This window comes from Phycodurus eques, chromosome 15 (assembly GCF_024500275.1).
Source record: "Phycodurus eques isolate BA_2022a chromosome 15, UOR_Pequ_1.1, whole genome shotgun sequence".
Classification (NCBI taxonomy): Eukaryota; Metazoa; Chordata; class Actinopteri; order Syngnathiformes; family Syngnathidae; genus Phycodurus; species Phycodurus eques.
This window is the reverse complement of record NC_084539.1, coordinates 6,726,843-6,739,668: the sequence shown is the minus strand read 5'-3', so window position 1 is coordinate 6,739,668 and position 12,826 is coordinate 6,726,843. Positions and strand designations below refer to the sequence as shown.

The window sequence follows — 12,826 nt, the reverse complement described above, 5'->3', positions numbered from 1 at the left end:
CTCTTTCTAGGCATGAAACCATACTGTTGCTCGCAAATACTCACTTCTGTCCTGAATCCAACCTTTCACATCCTACCTGTGGGGCATAGCCACTAATCACATTATACGTAACACCCTCAATTTCAAGTTTCAGCCTCATCACTCGATCTCAATTTCAAGTTTCAGCCTCATCACTCGATCTGATACTCTTTTCACCTCCAAGACATTCTTAGCCAACTCTTCTTTTAAAATAACCCCCCGACTCCATTTCTCTTCCCATCTACACCATGGTAAAATAATTTAAACCCCGCCCCTAAACTTCTAGCCTTACTGCCTTTCCATCTGGTCTCCTGGACACGCAATATAAAAACTTTATCCTAATCATCATGTCAACCAAACCCCAAGATTTTCCTGTCAGTCCCAAGATTCAAACTCCCCACATTCAGTTCTAGGCTCTGTGCTTTCCTCTTCTCTTTCTGCCGAAGAACCCGCTTTCCACCTCTTCTTCTATGACTTCGACTCACAGTAGCTGAATTTCCACCGGCGCCCTGCAGGTTGACGGCACCGGTGGCGGACATTGTTAACACGGACCATGACCGATCCTGGATATGGAATTCTTTGGATGAACGCTCATATTTGTTTGGCAAAGTTTTCAACCGGATGCCTTTTAAAGGAACCTGTGTTTAAAATCACCTATTAACTCTCGCGGTTCCTAGCGTGTTCGTTTTCGTGAAAGAACTCCGATTATAACGATGTGTTAAAAACCAACCAATTTATTCCTGACAGATGAGTCCATACATACTTCAGAGCTCTGGGTCCGCAGCTACCCCTATCTTAGCCTTAGCAGATAGCGTAGTCCGAACAAACCTATCTGTTCCTGCCCCAGACTTATAGAATGTTTCAAAGAGGAAGTGTGGAATCGTTGTCGTCTGATTGGGCCAGCGGCCATTGACGTCATCATTGCTCTGCAGAATGATGGCCATTTGCAGCTGGCTCCAAACGCTGGCTCCAAACGCTGTCTCCACATTCTTGTTTCTCATAATGTTTACAGGAACCCCCGGCAGCCATTGACGTCTCCAACAGATGTTCCCCGCCGCCTCAACATGCACACTGCTGGGAGCTTTCCTGCATCGCAACCCCACACCATTATCTAGTTTACATTTTGTCCTCCCTGCAATAAAACACCCATGTTCACACCCAGACTAGTTACACAATAAAACCATATATTACATTACCTTCCTGACGCAACCCTCTGCATTTATCTGGGCTTGGGACCGGCCTACGGGTTGCACTGGCTTGTGCCCCCCGTAGGGCAGCATTTAATTAATTTAATGTAATCCAGACAACCATATTTCTGAAACTTGTATGTGGAAAATCATAAACAATGATAACTTCTATTTCAGAAGGACAACTTTATTACTGTTGTATAATATACTTATATTTGAATGCAAAATGTCTGCCTCATCCTGGCACTGATGCTCCCAAATCCATCTGGTGTATTGCAACAACATAATGAGGCTATCATTATACAGTAAAGACAGCTTGAGTGACAAAGAATGACCGTTTGTAAGAGAGAAAAAAAAAAAAAGAAAGAAAAAAGGAACCCTGAAGACCCGAACACGCATTTGTGTTCATTTTCATGGAAAAGGCATATTACACGATAGGGAACAATAAATCCTGTATATCCAAAAATGTAATTAGTATCTTCAGGAAACATGTTACAAATCATGCAACTCCATTTCTGACACATAACGGTAAAGACATTTTGGCATTAAAAGTTTGAAAAATATGACATGAGAATTTTTTTTTCTGAGAAACAATTATGACCTTTGGATGCACCTGCCAATAATTAAAATACTCATCCATTATCCGTCCATCCATCTATTCTCTTAACCGCTTATCCTCACATGAATAAAATTAATTGATTTGCAAAGGGAAATTCAGTGGGCCATGTCTTTACCGCTATTGATCAAATTATATGTTTTATTATATGTAAATATAATATATAAATATAATATATGTAAATATAATATAATGAATATACTTCATACCATGGTATTATGCTGTACGTATACTCTTCATAGACAATATTCACGACACATTCCCCATGTATTGACTGTATAGAGATATAGCTATTGTTTATGAAGATTTCTAGTCAGTCAACTGCTGTATCCAAAAGGTGGATATTAAGTGTTGTGTTCACGTTCCCCTCCGTATTTTCGATGGCACTGATGTGTTGCAGGTTGTTTTTGAGGATCGTCTCCTCCTGCCGCAAGTTCTGATCCGGTACGGTGTGGTCCTCTTTCAATCTGGAGTGAACTTTCGGGGTAGTGTGGAATCTGTGGACACAGCAAGAGGTCGTGCTGCCCATCCTGGACTCTCAGGGTCGACGGAGCCTCACAGCCCCGACACCCCCACTCCACCCCCTGCACGTCCACGGTTCAAGCAGCACCCACGAGTGCCGACGGCCGGCCAGCCTGGTACTGCTTCATTTTGTAATGTTTCAACAATGCATTGTTATTAAAATATAATTATCGGAATACTTTGAATATTCATATACATTTTTCTTATCCGTATAATGTGAAATTGTTTATTTTGCTAGCATTTTACCATCGTTAACAATACTTTTTTTTTTACATTGATTGTTATTCAATTATTTAATCAGACAAATGACTAAAATTAAAAATGAGAAAATATACACTTTCGTGATCAGTTGAGGTAAAAAACATAAGGCAACAATTATGACAGTACTATTATAGATTGATGCCTCATTGTGCGGGTTAGCACATTGCTTCAATGTCATACTTGATGTGGCAGATCATGCCCCTAAGTTTAGGCAAGTCAATGGACTGAACTTCATACAGCTACAAAGTTAAGGCCTCTCATTCAACCACACAATAAAATTATGAGCTGACTATGCTGTTTAATGGGCGGAAATTAATCTGCACACACTTACCTTCATGGCTGAGCAACTCCTTCTGCTCCAAAGCATTACAACTAAACAGGCTTACTCAAATGTATCTAACACCACTATTTTCACTCTTAATTGCCTTAAAAAACCATCCAGACTTTCCATCCTGAGGCAATATAATGCTGCAGAGTGAGGAAAGAGTTGGAGTTTTACAACACTCCTTCAGACAGTTTAAGCATTCAGTTCTGTATGATTTTGACTGCGTGGATGAATGACGATCCAAAATAGACTGAAGCGTACTGCCAATTTTTGTTTTCAAAAATCAGCATTTACAAAGGGTGCTGGAAAAGTCAGGAAATATTCATAGCATGCTTAATCTAAGGAAGTAAAAATACAATTTGAGGATTTTGTTTTCTTTTTTCTTTTTAAAGTAAATGGTAGAGCAACAAATTTAAGCAATGTCCAAATACTGTATGAAGAAAAGGGTACTGGTGGAGACAGGCTTGAGCAGAGATACATGAAACGTCGGGTGGATCTTGAGAGATTGGGGAAGCTTCAACTGTACAGAGGTGGGATAAGATGACTTTAGTGACTGGAAAAGGTCCAATGAAGCGTGGTGTGAGTTTACGGGATTCAGTTTGGAGAGGGCGGTCACGGGAGGAGAGCCAAACCATCTGACCCACCTTGTATACAGGCGTAGGGAAGCAATGAAGATCCGCCAGCCGCTAGTTCCTTTCGGCTGAATGAGCCAGGGCAGCCCTGAAGTCATTCCAAGTAGATTGGACGCGTCACAGGTGGTCCCTCACCGAAGGAACATCCACCGTGTGCTCCTGTTCCTTAAACAGAGGAGGTTGGAAACCACAGCATGTCATGGAAGGAGCCATACCTGTGGTGGAGTTGGTGAGGGAGTTGTGGGCATATTCAACCCACGAGAGAAAGGCGCTCCAGGAGGCGGGATTGCGTGCGGCAACGCAGCGAAGAGCAGACTCCAGATTTTGATCCACCCGTTTCGTCTGGCCGTTGGATTGGGGATGGTAGCCGGAAGACAGACTGGCTGCTGCGCCCACCGCCTTGCAGAACTCCTTCCGCACCTGGGAGGAGAACTGAGGACCTCGGTCCGAGACAATGTCAATGGGGATGCCATGAAGTCTGAACACGTGAAGGACTAGGAGGTTAGCCGTCTCAAAAGCAGAGGGCAACTTGGGAAGGGGTACAAAATGGACATACTTGGAGAAAAGATCTACGATGCTAAGGATGTTGGTGTAGCCTTCAGAGGGGGGTAGGCCGGTAACGAAGTCCAAGGCAATGTGGGACCAGGGGCGGCTCGGGATGGGTTAGGGGTGCAGCAGACCAGCTGGGGGTTGATGCAAAGTCTTTCCTCGGGCACAGACGGAGCAGGTTAGGATGCACTCTCGGGTGTCTTTTGGCAGGCTGGGTCACCAGAAGTGTTGTTGGATGAATTGGATGGTATGGGTGATTCCGGGATGACAGGTACGTTTGGAGTGGGCAGAATTGGGCATGAAGAGACGGTCTGGTGGTCCGGTCTTAGGATCCGGTCTTGGGATCCGGTTGGGTTCTCTGAGCGTTCTTAACTACTCGCGGCAGCCCCAACAAAGCTGGAAGAGGGAAGGATGGGGTCCGGTTCCACCGAGTTGGAGGGAGGTGAAAAAAGCCGAGAGACGGCATCAGGTTTTCCTTTACGAGAACCAGGGCGGAGGAGAGGCTGAAGTTGAAAAGACTGAGAAATAGGGCCCAACGGACTTTCAAGCTCTTTCAAGCGAACGACAGGAGCCAACCACTTCTCTCTCATTGGACAGAGGTGGGCGGCTTTTAAGAGCAGCACAAGCAGATAGTTTCAGCCTTGCGGTGCACCGTGCACGCTCGAGATTTGTCAGTTGCATTGGGTAGAGGTGGAGGGGTGGCAATACATGCGGCACAGTATGCGGTGCACGCTGCATGCTCGTGATTTGCCATTGCACTTGGTGGCAATTACACACAGCGTACGGCGTGAGGAGGGAGGGAGGGAGACGAGGGAATTACAGTACAGTTACAAGGATAAACAACACAAACGCTGGTAAGTAACAGCATAGCAGGAAAAGAAGTAAAATATGAAAATATTTTCTACAGGACAAACTTTAGAAAGGATTTACACAGGAATTAGGACTGTGCACCCATTAGTGCAATGGGAAGGAAAACAACAAAAACAGGCAATTGAAAATTTCAAAAATGAAGATGCCAGTGTTTCTACTGGAGCTGTTGCTACTGATGCTGCAGTGGCTACAGCGTCATGCGTTTCACCACCACAACAGGAACACAATTCAAAATTAAAGGAGTATTTACATAATAAACATATAAATAAAGAAAATAATGCGTTTTTTTTTAATATTAGTAATCTATTCTGCGTATGAATTTTACATTTTTGATGGGAATAATTTAAGCAACCAAAAAATCCGAGGAATCCGTTTGGGAGCCAAAAGAGCCGGTTCTCTAAAAAGAGCCGGAATTCGCATCACTAATGTAAATTCCTTTAGTTTGTCACTTGTAAGCTCCCGCAGGATGTCAGGTGTCTCTAGACGGGCAGCCATCTTGTGTCATTGAAAGGCTGTTGAACTCAACTCTCCATGCGAACATGGAGGCCTTGCAGTGAATGCGTTAAGTTTGTCTAAATGGCGTTGCCGTACATATTCCTCCGCGAATCTACTTCGGCTCACTTCTTGTTTGGAACGTGACCACACGCGCTTTGCTACATCTTGCTGAATTAGTGCCGAACCTGAAACCCCGAAGCCTTGGCACAGTACGCCGGGACTACTTTACTGGACTAAAACCTCAATTGTTAAAATTCCGTGTTAAACTCTTCTAGTCGGTGCTCGTTGACGCTTCGCGTGTTGTCCTAGCTAAGCTTAGCTTACTAGCTGCTAACAAAGAGACGCGTTTGACATCGACACATCGTTCAACAGAGATCAAGTGTGAGCGTAAAGTGTTGTGATTGTCGTGGGAAAATGTGTGCAAGAAGGACAGCGGAGTACGAGGGGGAACTTTGTAGAACAAAAGAGGAGAACCAGCGACAAAGTCAACTACTGGATGGTGTTAGGTTACACCCAGCAGGTTTGTTTACGTCTTACTTTAGCTTGTTTAGGAAATACATGATCATTTTAATAGTATCCCCGTGTTTATTGCTATGACTGTGCGACTTTACTATTAATGTAACATTATTAAGCTCCAACAAACTATGTGGATCTGGATCTGATATTTCTCCGATGATCTCGTGTTTGTGTCGACCCAGGGGCGTAGGCAGCATTTTTGAAGTTTAGAAAGGGGCGTGCAGAGACCTATGGAGGGGCAAGTGCTCAGATTTAAAAGAGGGTAGCACAAGTTGAAACGCCCCTCAGAAATATAATTTACAATATCATGTTTAGTTGCACTATAATAACCACGCATACCACTTTTGAAGCATAAATGTGACTAGTGTGCTCCTCAGCTGCTGCTGGCTTCTTACACAGCACAGGAGATGATCCTTACGGAGCCCCAGATATGACATGGATACTTTTTATTTTTGGGCCACAATATAGATATAATATGCAAACAAAATATGCGAATGTCGCTCGCTACGTTTATTTATCAATAATTTCTTATTTGTCGACTATTTCCTGCACAAGACTACGACTTTGACTTCCGCATTGGGAGCTGTTTGCTCCAATACAATTTAAGCTCTAGTGACATTTAAGACTAGTTCATCAATCAAAAGACACAGAAAGTTGCATGACCTAACGCAACGTCTTCTACTGGTCTTAAGGGCAACGGTATTAAAACTAGCTAAGCCAGCCCGGCTGATCGTCGTGCCTGTGTGGCCACCATGTTGCGAAGGGCGTCGTTACTATGAAGGCAACGGCGCGCTACTCGTGTTTACATTTAGACGAACAAAAACAACAGATTTCATGTATTGTAGTATATGTCTGGCACTGTCTGCCCAAACGTGGGCATTTCACCTCACTTATAACTTGAGAAAACACCTTGCAGTAAATTGCAGATATTTTAGTGTTGGCCGTGCATACACACATGCACACACACGCACACCAATATCAGAATTTGCACATTCACATTTTATTTTGTAATTTTTATTTTATTGATTTTCATGATGTGGTCAAGAAAATTGGAAGATACTCAGTACTTTAGTAATTATTTCACTGTGTACTTTTTACTCTTACTCAAGTAATTTTTTGTCGGACTACTTTTTACTTTCACTTGAGTCACATTATTGTCAAGTAACAGTACGCTTACTTGAATACAATGTTTGGCTACTCTACCCACCTCTGGAGCGGACATCCTCTATTGCTACTCTTACGTTTAAGCAACATTTTTGCTCATCAGATCAGCCAGTGTCGTATTTGTTGCGCTGGTCTTTTGTATTTTTGCGTTCAGGTGCTGCGGGTCGTGGCCCTGGTTGTGGTCCCAGCGGAACCGCAACGCGCACATAACATTGGCGACGAGATGATCCGCTATTACATTTTGTATTAATTAGGAAACGCGCCAAGAATTATCAAATGAGTTTAGGGATGGAGCGATGTAAGGGATTATGTCACAACACAATGAACTACAATCCCAATTCCAATGAAGTTGGGACGTTGTGTTAAACATAACTAAAAACCGAATACAATGATTTGCAAATCATGTTCAACCTATATTTAATTGAAGACACTACAAAGACAAGATATTTAATTTTCAAACTGATCAACTTTATTGTTTTTAGCAAATAATCATTGACTTAGAATTTTATGGCTGCAACACGTTCCAAAAAAGCTGAACCCTTCCATTTAATAACTGGTTAACCCTCCTGTGACAGCAATAACCTCAACCAAACTAAATATGAATGAAAATTGTCCACGCATTCCTGAGTTCCAGACGTTTTCTGCGGAGAGGCCTGAAATCTATCTACGTCACTCGTCAACATCTCCGCCTCCCTCTCCGCACCTGAGCCAACACTGCCAACATAACAAACACGTGTGCTCTCACAAGTGGGTCTTCTACACGGAGGCAACCAATTAGAAGAACGGGAGCGGTCTTAGCCAAATATGTACAAAGCGGATACAAAACTGGGTCAAACAGAAGTACCTGTCCGAGGGGCACTCGTATGACAAAACAAAGGTGTTTTTTTAAAATGAAATTGACACTTTTATACTCAGTCTTTGTTAGAGTCATTCTATGGATTTCTATATAGCCAAAATATGGGACATTTAAGACATTTCACAGCATTCACATACTCTTCCCTCTCACTGTAAATGTAGGCCTGCTTAACGTTATAGGTAGCTCTTCCCCTTCTTATCTTAAAAGAAGCAAATATCATCGGATCCAGTGAATCTTTTTAATCCAACTGAAGAGTACATTTTCAGTTTCTGGATCTTAAGCAAGTCTATTTCTCCTTTTAATTGAATATTTTCATGCACTGCGGTATCCAGGAAGGCAGGGACACAGCAATAAACCTAATCATGAGTAAGTTAAACAGTTGGGAAATCTGTGGTTGCTTAAAACGCTGTTGAATTTGGTTGACAATGTGTACATTGGAACACAACAACGTTCATGGAATTGTTGCTTTTGAAAAAAAAGAAAATAATAATTTTTTATAAGGCTCATACTTGGCTGATTGCTCAACTATGAATTGTAGTTTTCCAAACTGGAAGAGGCTAATTTGTAATATCTGCAACGGATATCACGTCAAGGCGCCACATGCAAAGACCCCATCACCGCCGCCATTCAATGACGCCATCGAGCAGTGAATGTAACATTTCTCTAAACATCTTTTTTCTCTCTTTGCTTGTAGTAGTTCTCTTGTTCTCCTTGACGGGATCTAACATGTATATCAAGGAGTGAGGATCGAGGACTGAGAAGTTTGCAAATAAAGAAGATTTGGCCTATGAGTGTTTGTCTTCTTTTGTCTTCCAGATGTTAGTGAAGATCTTCGTCCTCAGCGGCTGGAGCCAGCATCCCCGCACATTAAGGAGGAAGTGGAGGATGAAGAGCTCCCCCAAATTAAAGAGGAGGAGGAGCTGGAGTTCCTTTATGATAAAGAGAAGGAAGAGCGTCCTAAAATGAAAGAGGATAAGTCAGAGCACCCTCACAATGAGGAGCAGCCAAAGACCCCCTACATAAAAGAGGAGGAAGAGCCCTCAAACATTAAAAAGGAGGAGTATATCACCAAGTTTGCATCGACTGGTGTCCCTTTGAAGAGTGAAGATGAAGGTCAGCGTGAGGAGAACAGAGGGGCGGAGCTGCCAAGCAGCAGCTCAAGTCAACACATGACAACAAAAGGTGAAGACCACTGCGGAGGATCACAAGCAGACAGGCTCTTAGCTCCACTATCAGATAGTGACGGCACAATGTCACACTCTCCTGACACTGATGATGATGTACAGTCTGAATGTGATATGACATGTCACACTGACAAAAAACACTGGAAATGTTCTAATTGTGGGAAAACGTTTGTCAACAAGTCTCTTTTGAAAAGTCATTTGATGATCCACACTGCAGAGAACATTTTTGTATGCTCAGATTGTGGTCAAACGTTCTCTGAAAACAGATGTTTAAGAAGACACACAAGAACGCACACACCTTATACCTGCTCAGTTTGTGGTAAAAGATTCACTGAGAAGGGACATTTGACAACTCACAGTGGAACCCACAGTGGAGAGAGACCTTTAGCTTGCTCAGTTTGCGGTCGAGCATTCACTCAGAAGGGACATTTAAAAACACACACAAGAACACATACTGGTGAAAAACCTTTTGCCTGCTCAGTTTGTGGTCAAACATTCTCTGAAAACAGATATTTAAGAATACATACGAGAGCACACACTGGGGAGAAACCTTATGCCTGCTCGGTTTGTGGCCAAAGATTCTCTCAGAAGGGACATTTGACAACACACAGACTAACACACACTGGAGAGAAACCTTTAGCCTGCTCGGTTTGTGGTCAAAGATTCGCTCAGAAGGGACATTTAAAAACACACACAAGAACACATACTGGTGAGAAACCTTTTTCCTGTTCAGTCTGTGGTCAAACATTCTCCCTTAAGGGACACTTAAAAAGTCACACAACAATACACACTGGTCAGAAACCGTTTGCCTGCTCAGTTTGTGGTCAACGATTCTCTGTTAATGGAAGCTTAACAAGACATGCAAAAACACACACTGTAGAAAAGCCTTTTGCCTGCTCTGTTTGTGGCCAAAGATATACGCTTAAGGAAAGCTTGAAAAGACACACAAGAATACACACTGGAGAGAATGGTTTTGTCTGCTCATTTTGTGGTAAAAAATTCACCCAGAGGGGAAATTTGACAAGACATATAAGAAAACACACTGGTGAATAACAACTCCCCTGCCAAGTTTGTGGTCAAACATTCTTTGAAAAGGCAACTTTTAGAAAACACAAGAACACACACACTGGAGAAAAACCTTTTGCCTGCTAAGTTTGTGGCAAAAGATTCTCTCCAGAGAAACTTAAGAAGTCACACAAGAACTGACACTGGTGAGATGGCTTTTTCCTGCTCTGTTTGTGGACAGAGATTCTATCATCAAGGTGTGGTTAAGAGATACAAGCGTGCTGGTCAAAATAGCAGTGATCTATGAAGTATTAAATGTAATTGTAAATGTTTAAATGGAAGGGTATTGTTTTGGAAGACGTTTCGCCTCTCACCTAAGCAAGATGGCAAGACGCACCTAAGGCTCGATAGGAAAGCTCTCACCTCTGGTTAGAGCTATTCTATTTTGCCTAGGTGAATGTGCAACGTCCGCTAAGACAAACAGAACGGTTCACTTCGGATTGATTCGATGTCTAGAAAATGCAATGACTAGGATGAATGAGAACATTCACAGGCATAGATGTTTAATCTTCAAACTAATGACTGTGACAATGACTTTAAAAAATGTTGTGTTTTATTTACCTTCTTGTTTTTTTGTCAAGCTTCTTGTAGTCTATGTACCTCCTGTAAAGCCTCGTGTCGACGAGTGTTAAGAATCAACACCAGTGCTAAATACATTTGCTTCGGCCAATGTTTTTGTGACGTCCACATCAAATGATCGAAATGTTTGTGAATGACTGAGACTAAACTTTACATATAACATATACAGGTAAAACAAACGCGAGTGCAACGAAACAAAGGGCTGAAAGTGAATTGGTGGCTGTGGCTCTCTTTACCCACATGCCAGTGAATTGCAGTACCTTAAAGATCCCGTAAAAGGACCAAAATGTAATTTGACAGAGAAGTGTTGCTCACGACTGCCAAAATGTACAAAAAAAATTCGATAAGGCCCCCAAATCATAAAAAATATACCCTGCCCTTGAGCTGCAGGACTGTGTGGGCATGTCTGCTAAATGTTCCGCTTCAGTTGTCAATCAATGTGCATGTCTCAGACAGTGTGTGGCTCACACAGTCACAAAATGACTGTTGCTGTGTCCATTTAACAATTAACTTCCCCTGAAATGTCGCTGTTGTGTGGACGGACTCACGAAACAAAACAAGTGAGATGGTGACTTCTTACTTGTACAAGAGCCAATGTCATACTGAGGCGATCGCTGCCTCGTTAGCTTGCTAGCCAGTTAGTTTGTGAGTGATTCCACGTAATAAACAATTATCTTTCCCTGAAGTGTCTCTGTTGTGAGGTCCTGCACTGGCCGTGGCTGTGGGGAGTTGGATGGGCCCCAAAGCTGCTGCGCCGGACCGCGAGCGGTTACTAACTAGTCGTTGACGGCTCCGCCGCTGTGTGGCTCCGAGCGCCACACCTGGGGGTACACAACATAGACACTTCTTTAAAGCTGCTCTTTCTCTTAATGATCTATTGCACTCGTTACTGACCTAGGATAATTTGATGGTCTTTATACGACAGTCAGGACCTGTTATAGCCGAAATAACCTTTCAAGAATAGGAGTAAAATGATTATAGGCTTCATTGGTATAGTGTTATTATGTCTGCCATCATAGTCAAAACAGTGCCCCTCATTCTTAAAAGGAAAAGAATTGACATTTTATGATAATTAAAAAAAGTTTTTGCCACCTGTCCCAGCTTTTTTGGAATGTGTTGTAGCCATAAAATTCCAAGTTAATGATGATTTGCTAAACCATAGTGTCATTTTTTTTTTTTTTTTTGCCACTGATGTAATGACATGTGGGTGCGAATGGTTGTCCGTGTCTATATGTGCCCTGCGACTGACTGGCGACCAGTTCAGGGTGTAGTCCGCCTTTCGCCCGAAGTCAGCTGGGATAGGCTCCAGCGCCCCGCGACCCTAACCAGGATAAGCGGTGTTGAAAATGGATGGATGTAATGACATTAGAGCTTAATAACCCAAACATAATGATTCAAGGCGGCACGGTGGGAAACTGGTTAGAGCATCTGCCTCACATTTCTGAGGACCCGGGTTCAGATCCGGCCTTGCCTGTGTGGAGTTTCCATGTTCTCCCTGTGCTTGCGTGGGTTTTCTCCGGGTACTCCGATTTGCAAATAAAAAATAAATGTTGCAACTTTTCAATGTCCTTAGCACAAAAAAAACACAGTGATTCGTTTCAATATTAAATGTTAGTCTTAAAAATTCCTGAGTGGGGTTAAATCTCGCTTAGGGTTTTGAAATTTACTTCTTTAATTTTGGGAGGAACTGGAAAGATATGTAGTTCTAATTTGTTGAATCCCATCATTTTTATATTCCCTAATAATAAATGATCTCCTAATTGGGCCCGGGAAAGAATTCCTGTGTTAAAATGATCCTGATAACCTCATTAGTAATTTTTACTTTATCACTCAAATCAATACATTGTATGCAGAGTTGTCTTAGCCTTGGGGAGACATTTGAACACAAAGTGTCTTCTCTAAGCATTGAAACCAAGGGGAGTGGAATGGCTCTAATCATCATCATCTAATAATCAAGCGTGCTATGGGGAGGGAAGATATGTTTGAA

General features: G+C 42.5%; 2 protein-coding genes across 2 annotated transcripts in view; one reads left to right on the top strand and one right to left on the bottom strand.

The window, feature by feature from the left end:
• Window positions 1–12,826, bottom strand: part of LOC133413548 (uncharacterized) — a 142,576-nt gene that overhangs the window by 115,392 nt on the left and 14,358 nt on the right. The window lies entirely within an intron of this gene.
• On the top strand, window positions 5,597–11,446 carry LOC133413538 (gastrula zinc finger protein XlCGF57.1-like). The gene is made up of 2 exons (XM_061698041.1): window positions 5,597–5,995; window positions 8,828–11,446. The coding sequence occupies exons 1-2, from the start codon at window positions 5,890–5,892 to the stop codon at window positions 10,246–10,248; spliced, it is 1,527 nt and encodes a 508-aa protein (XP_061554025.1). The 5' UTR covers window positions 5,597–5,889; the 3' UTR covers window positions 10,249–11,446.

Coding starts and splice junctions, on each gene's coding strand:
- LOC133413538 (XM_061698041.1), top strand. CDS start 5,890: ATGTGTGCAAGAAGGACAGCGGAGTACGAGGGGGAACTTTGTAGAACA. Junction 5,996..8,827: donor TGTTAGGTTACACCCAGCAG/GTTTGTTTACGT, acceptor TTTGTCTTCCAG/ATGTTAGTGAAGATCTTCGT.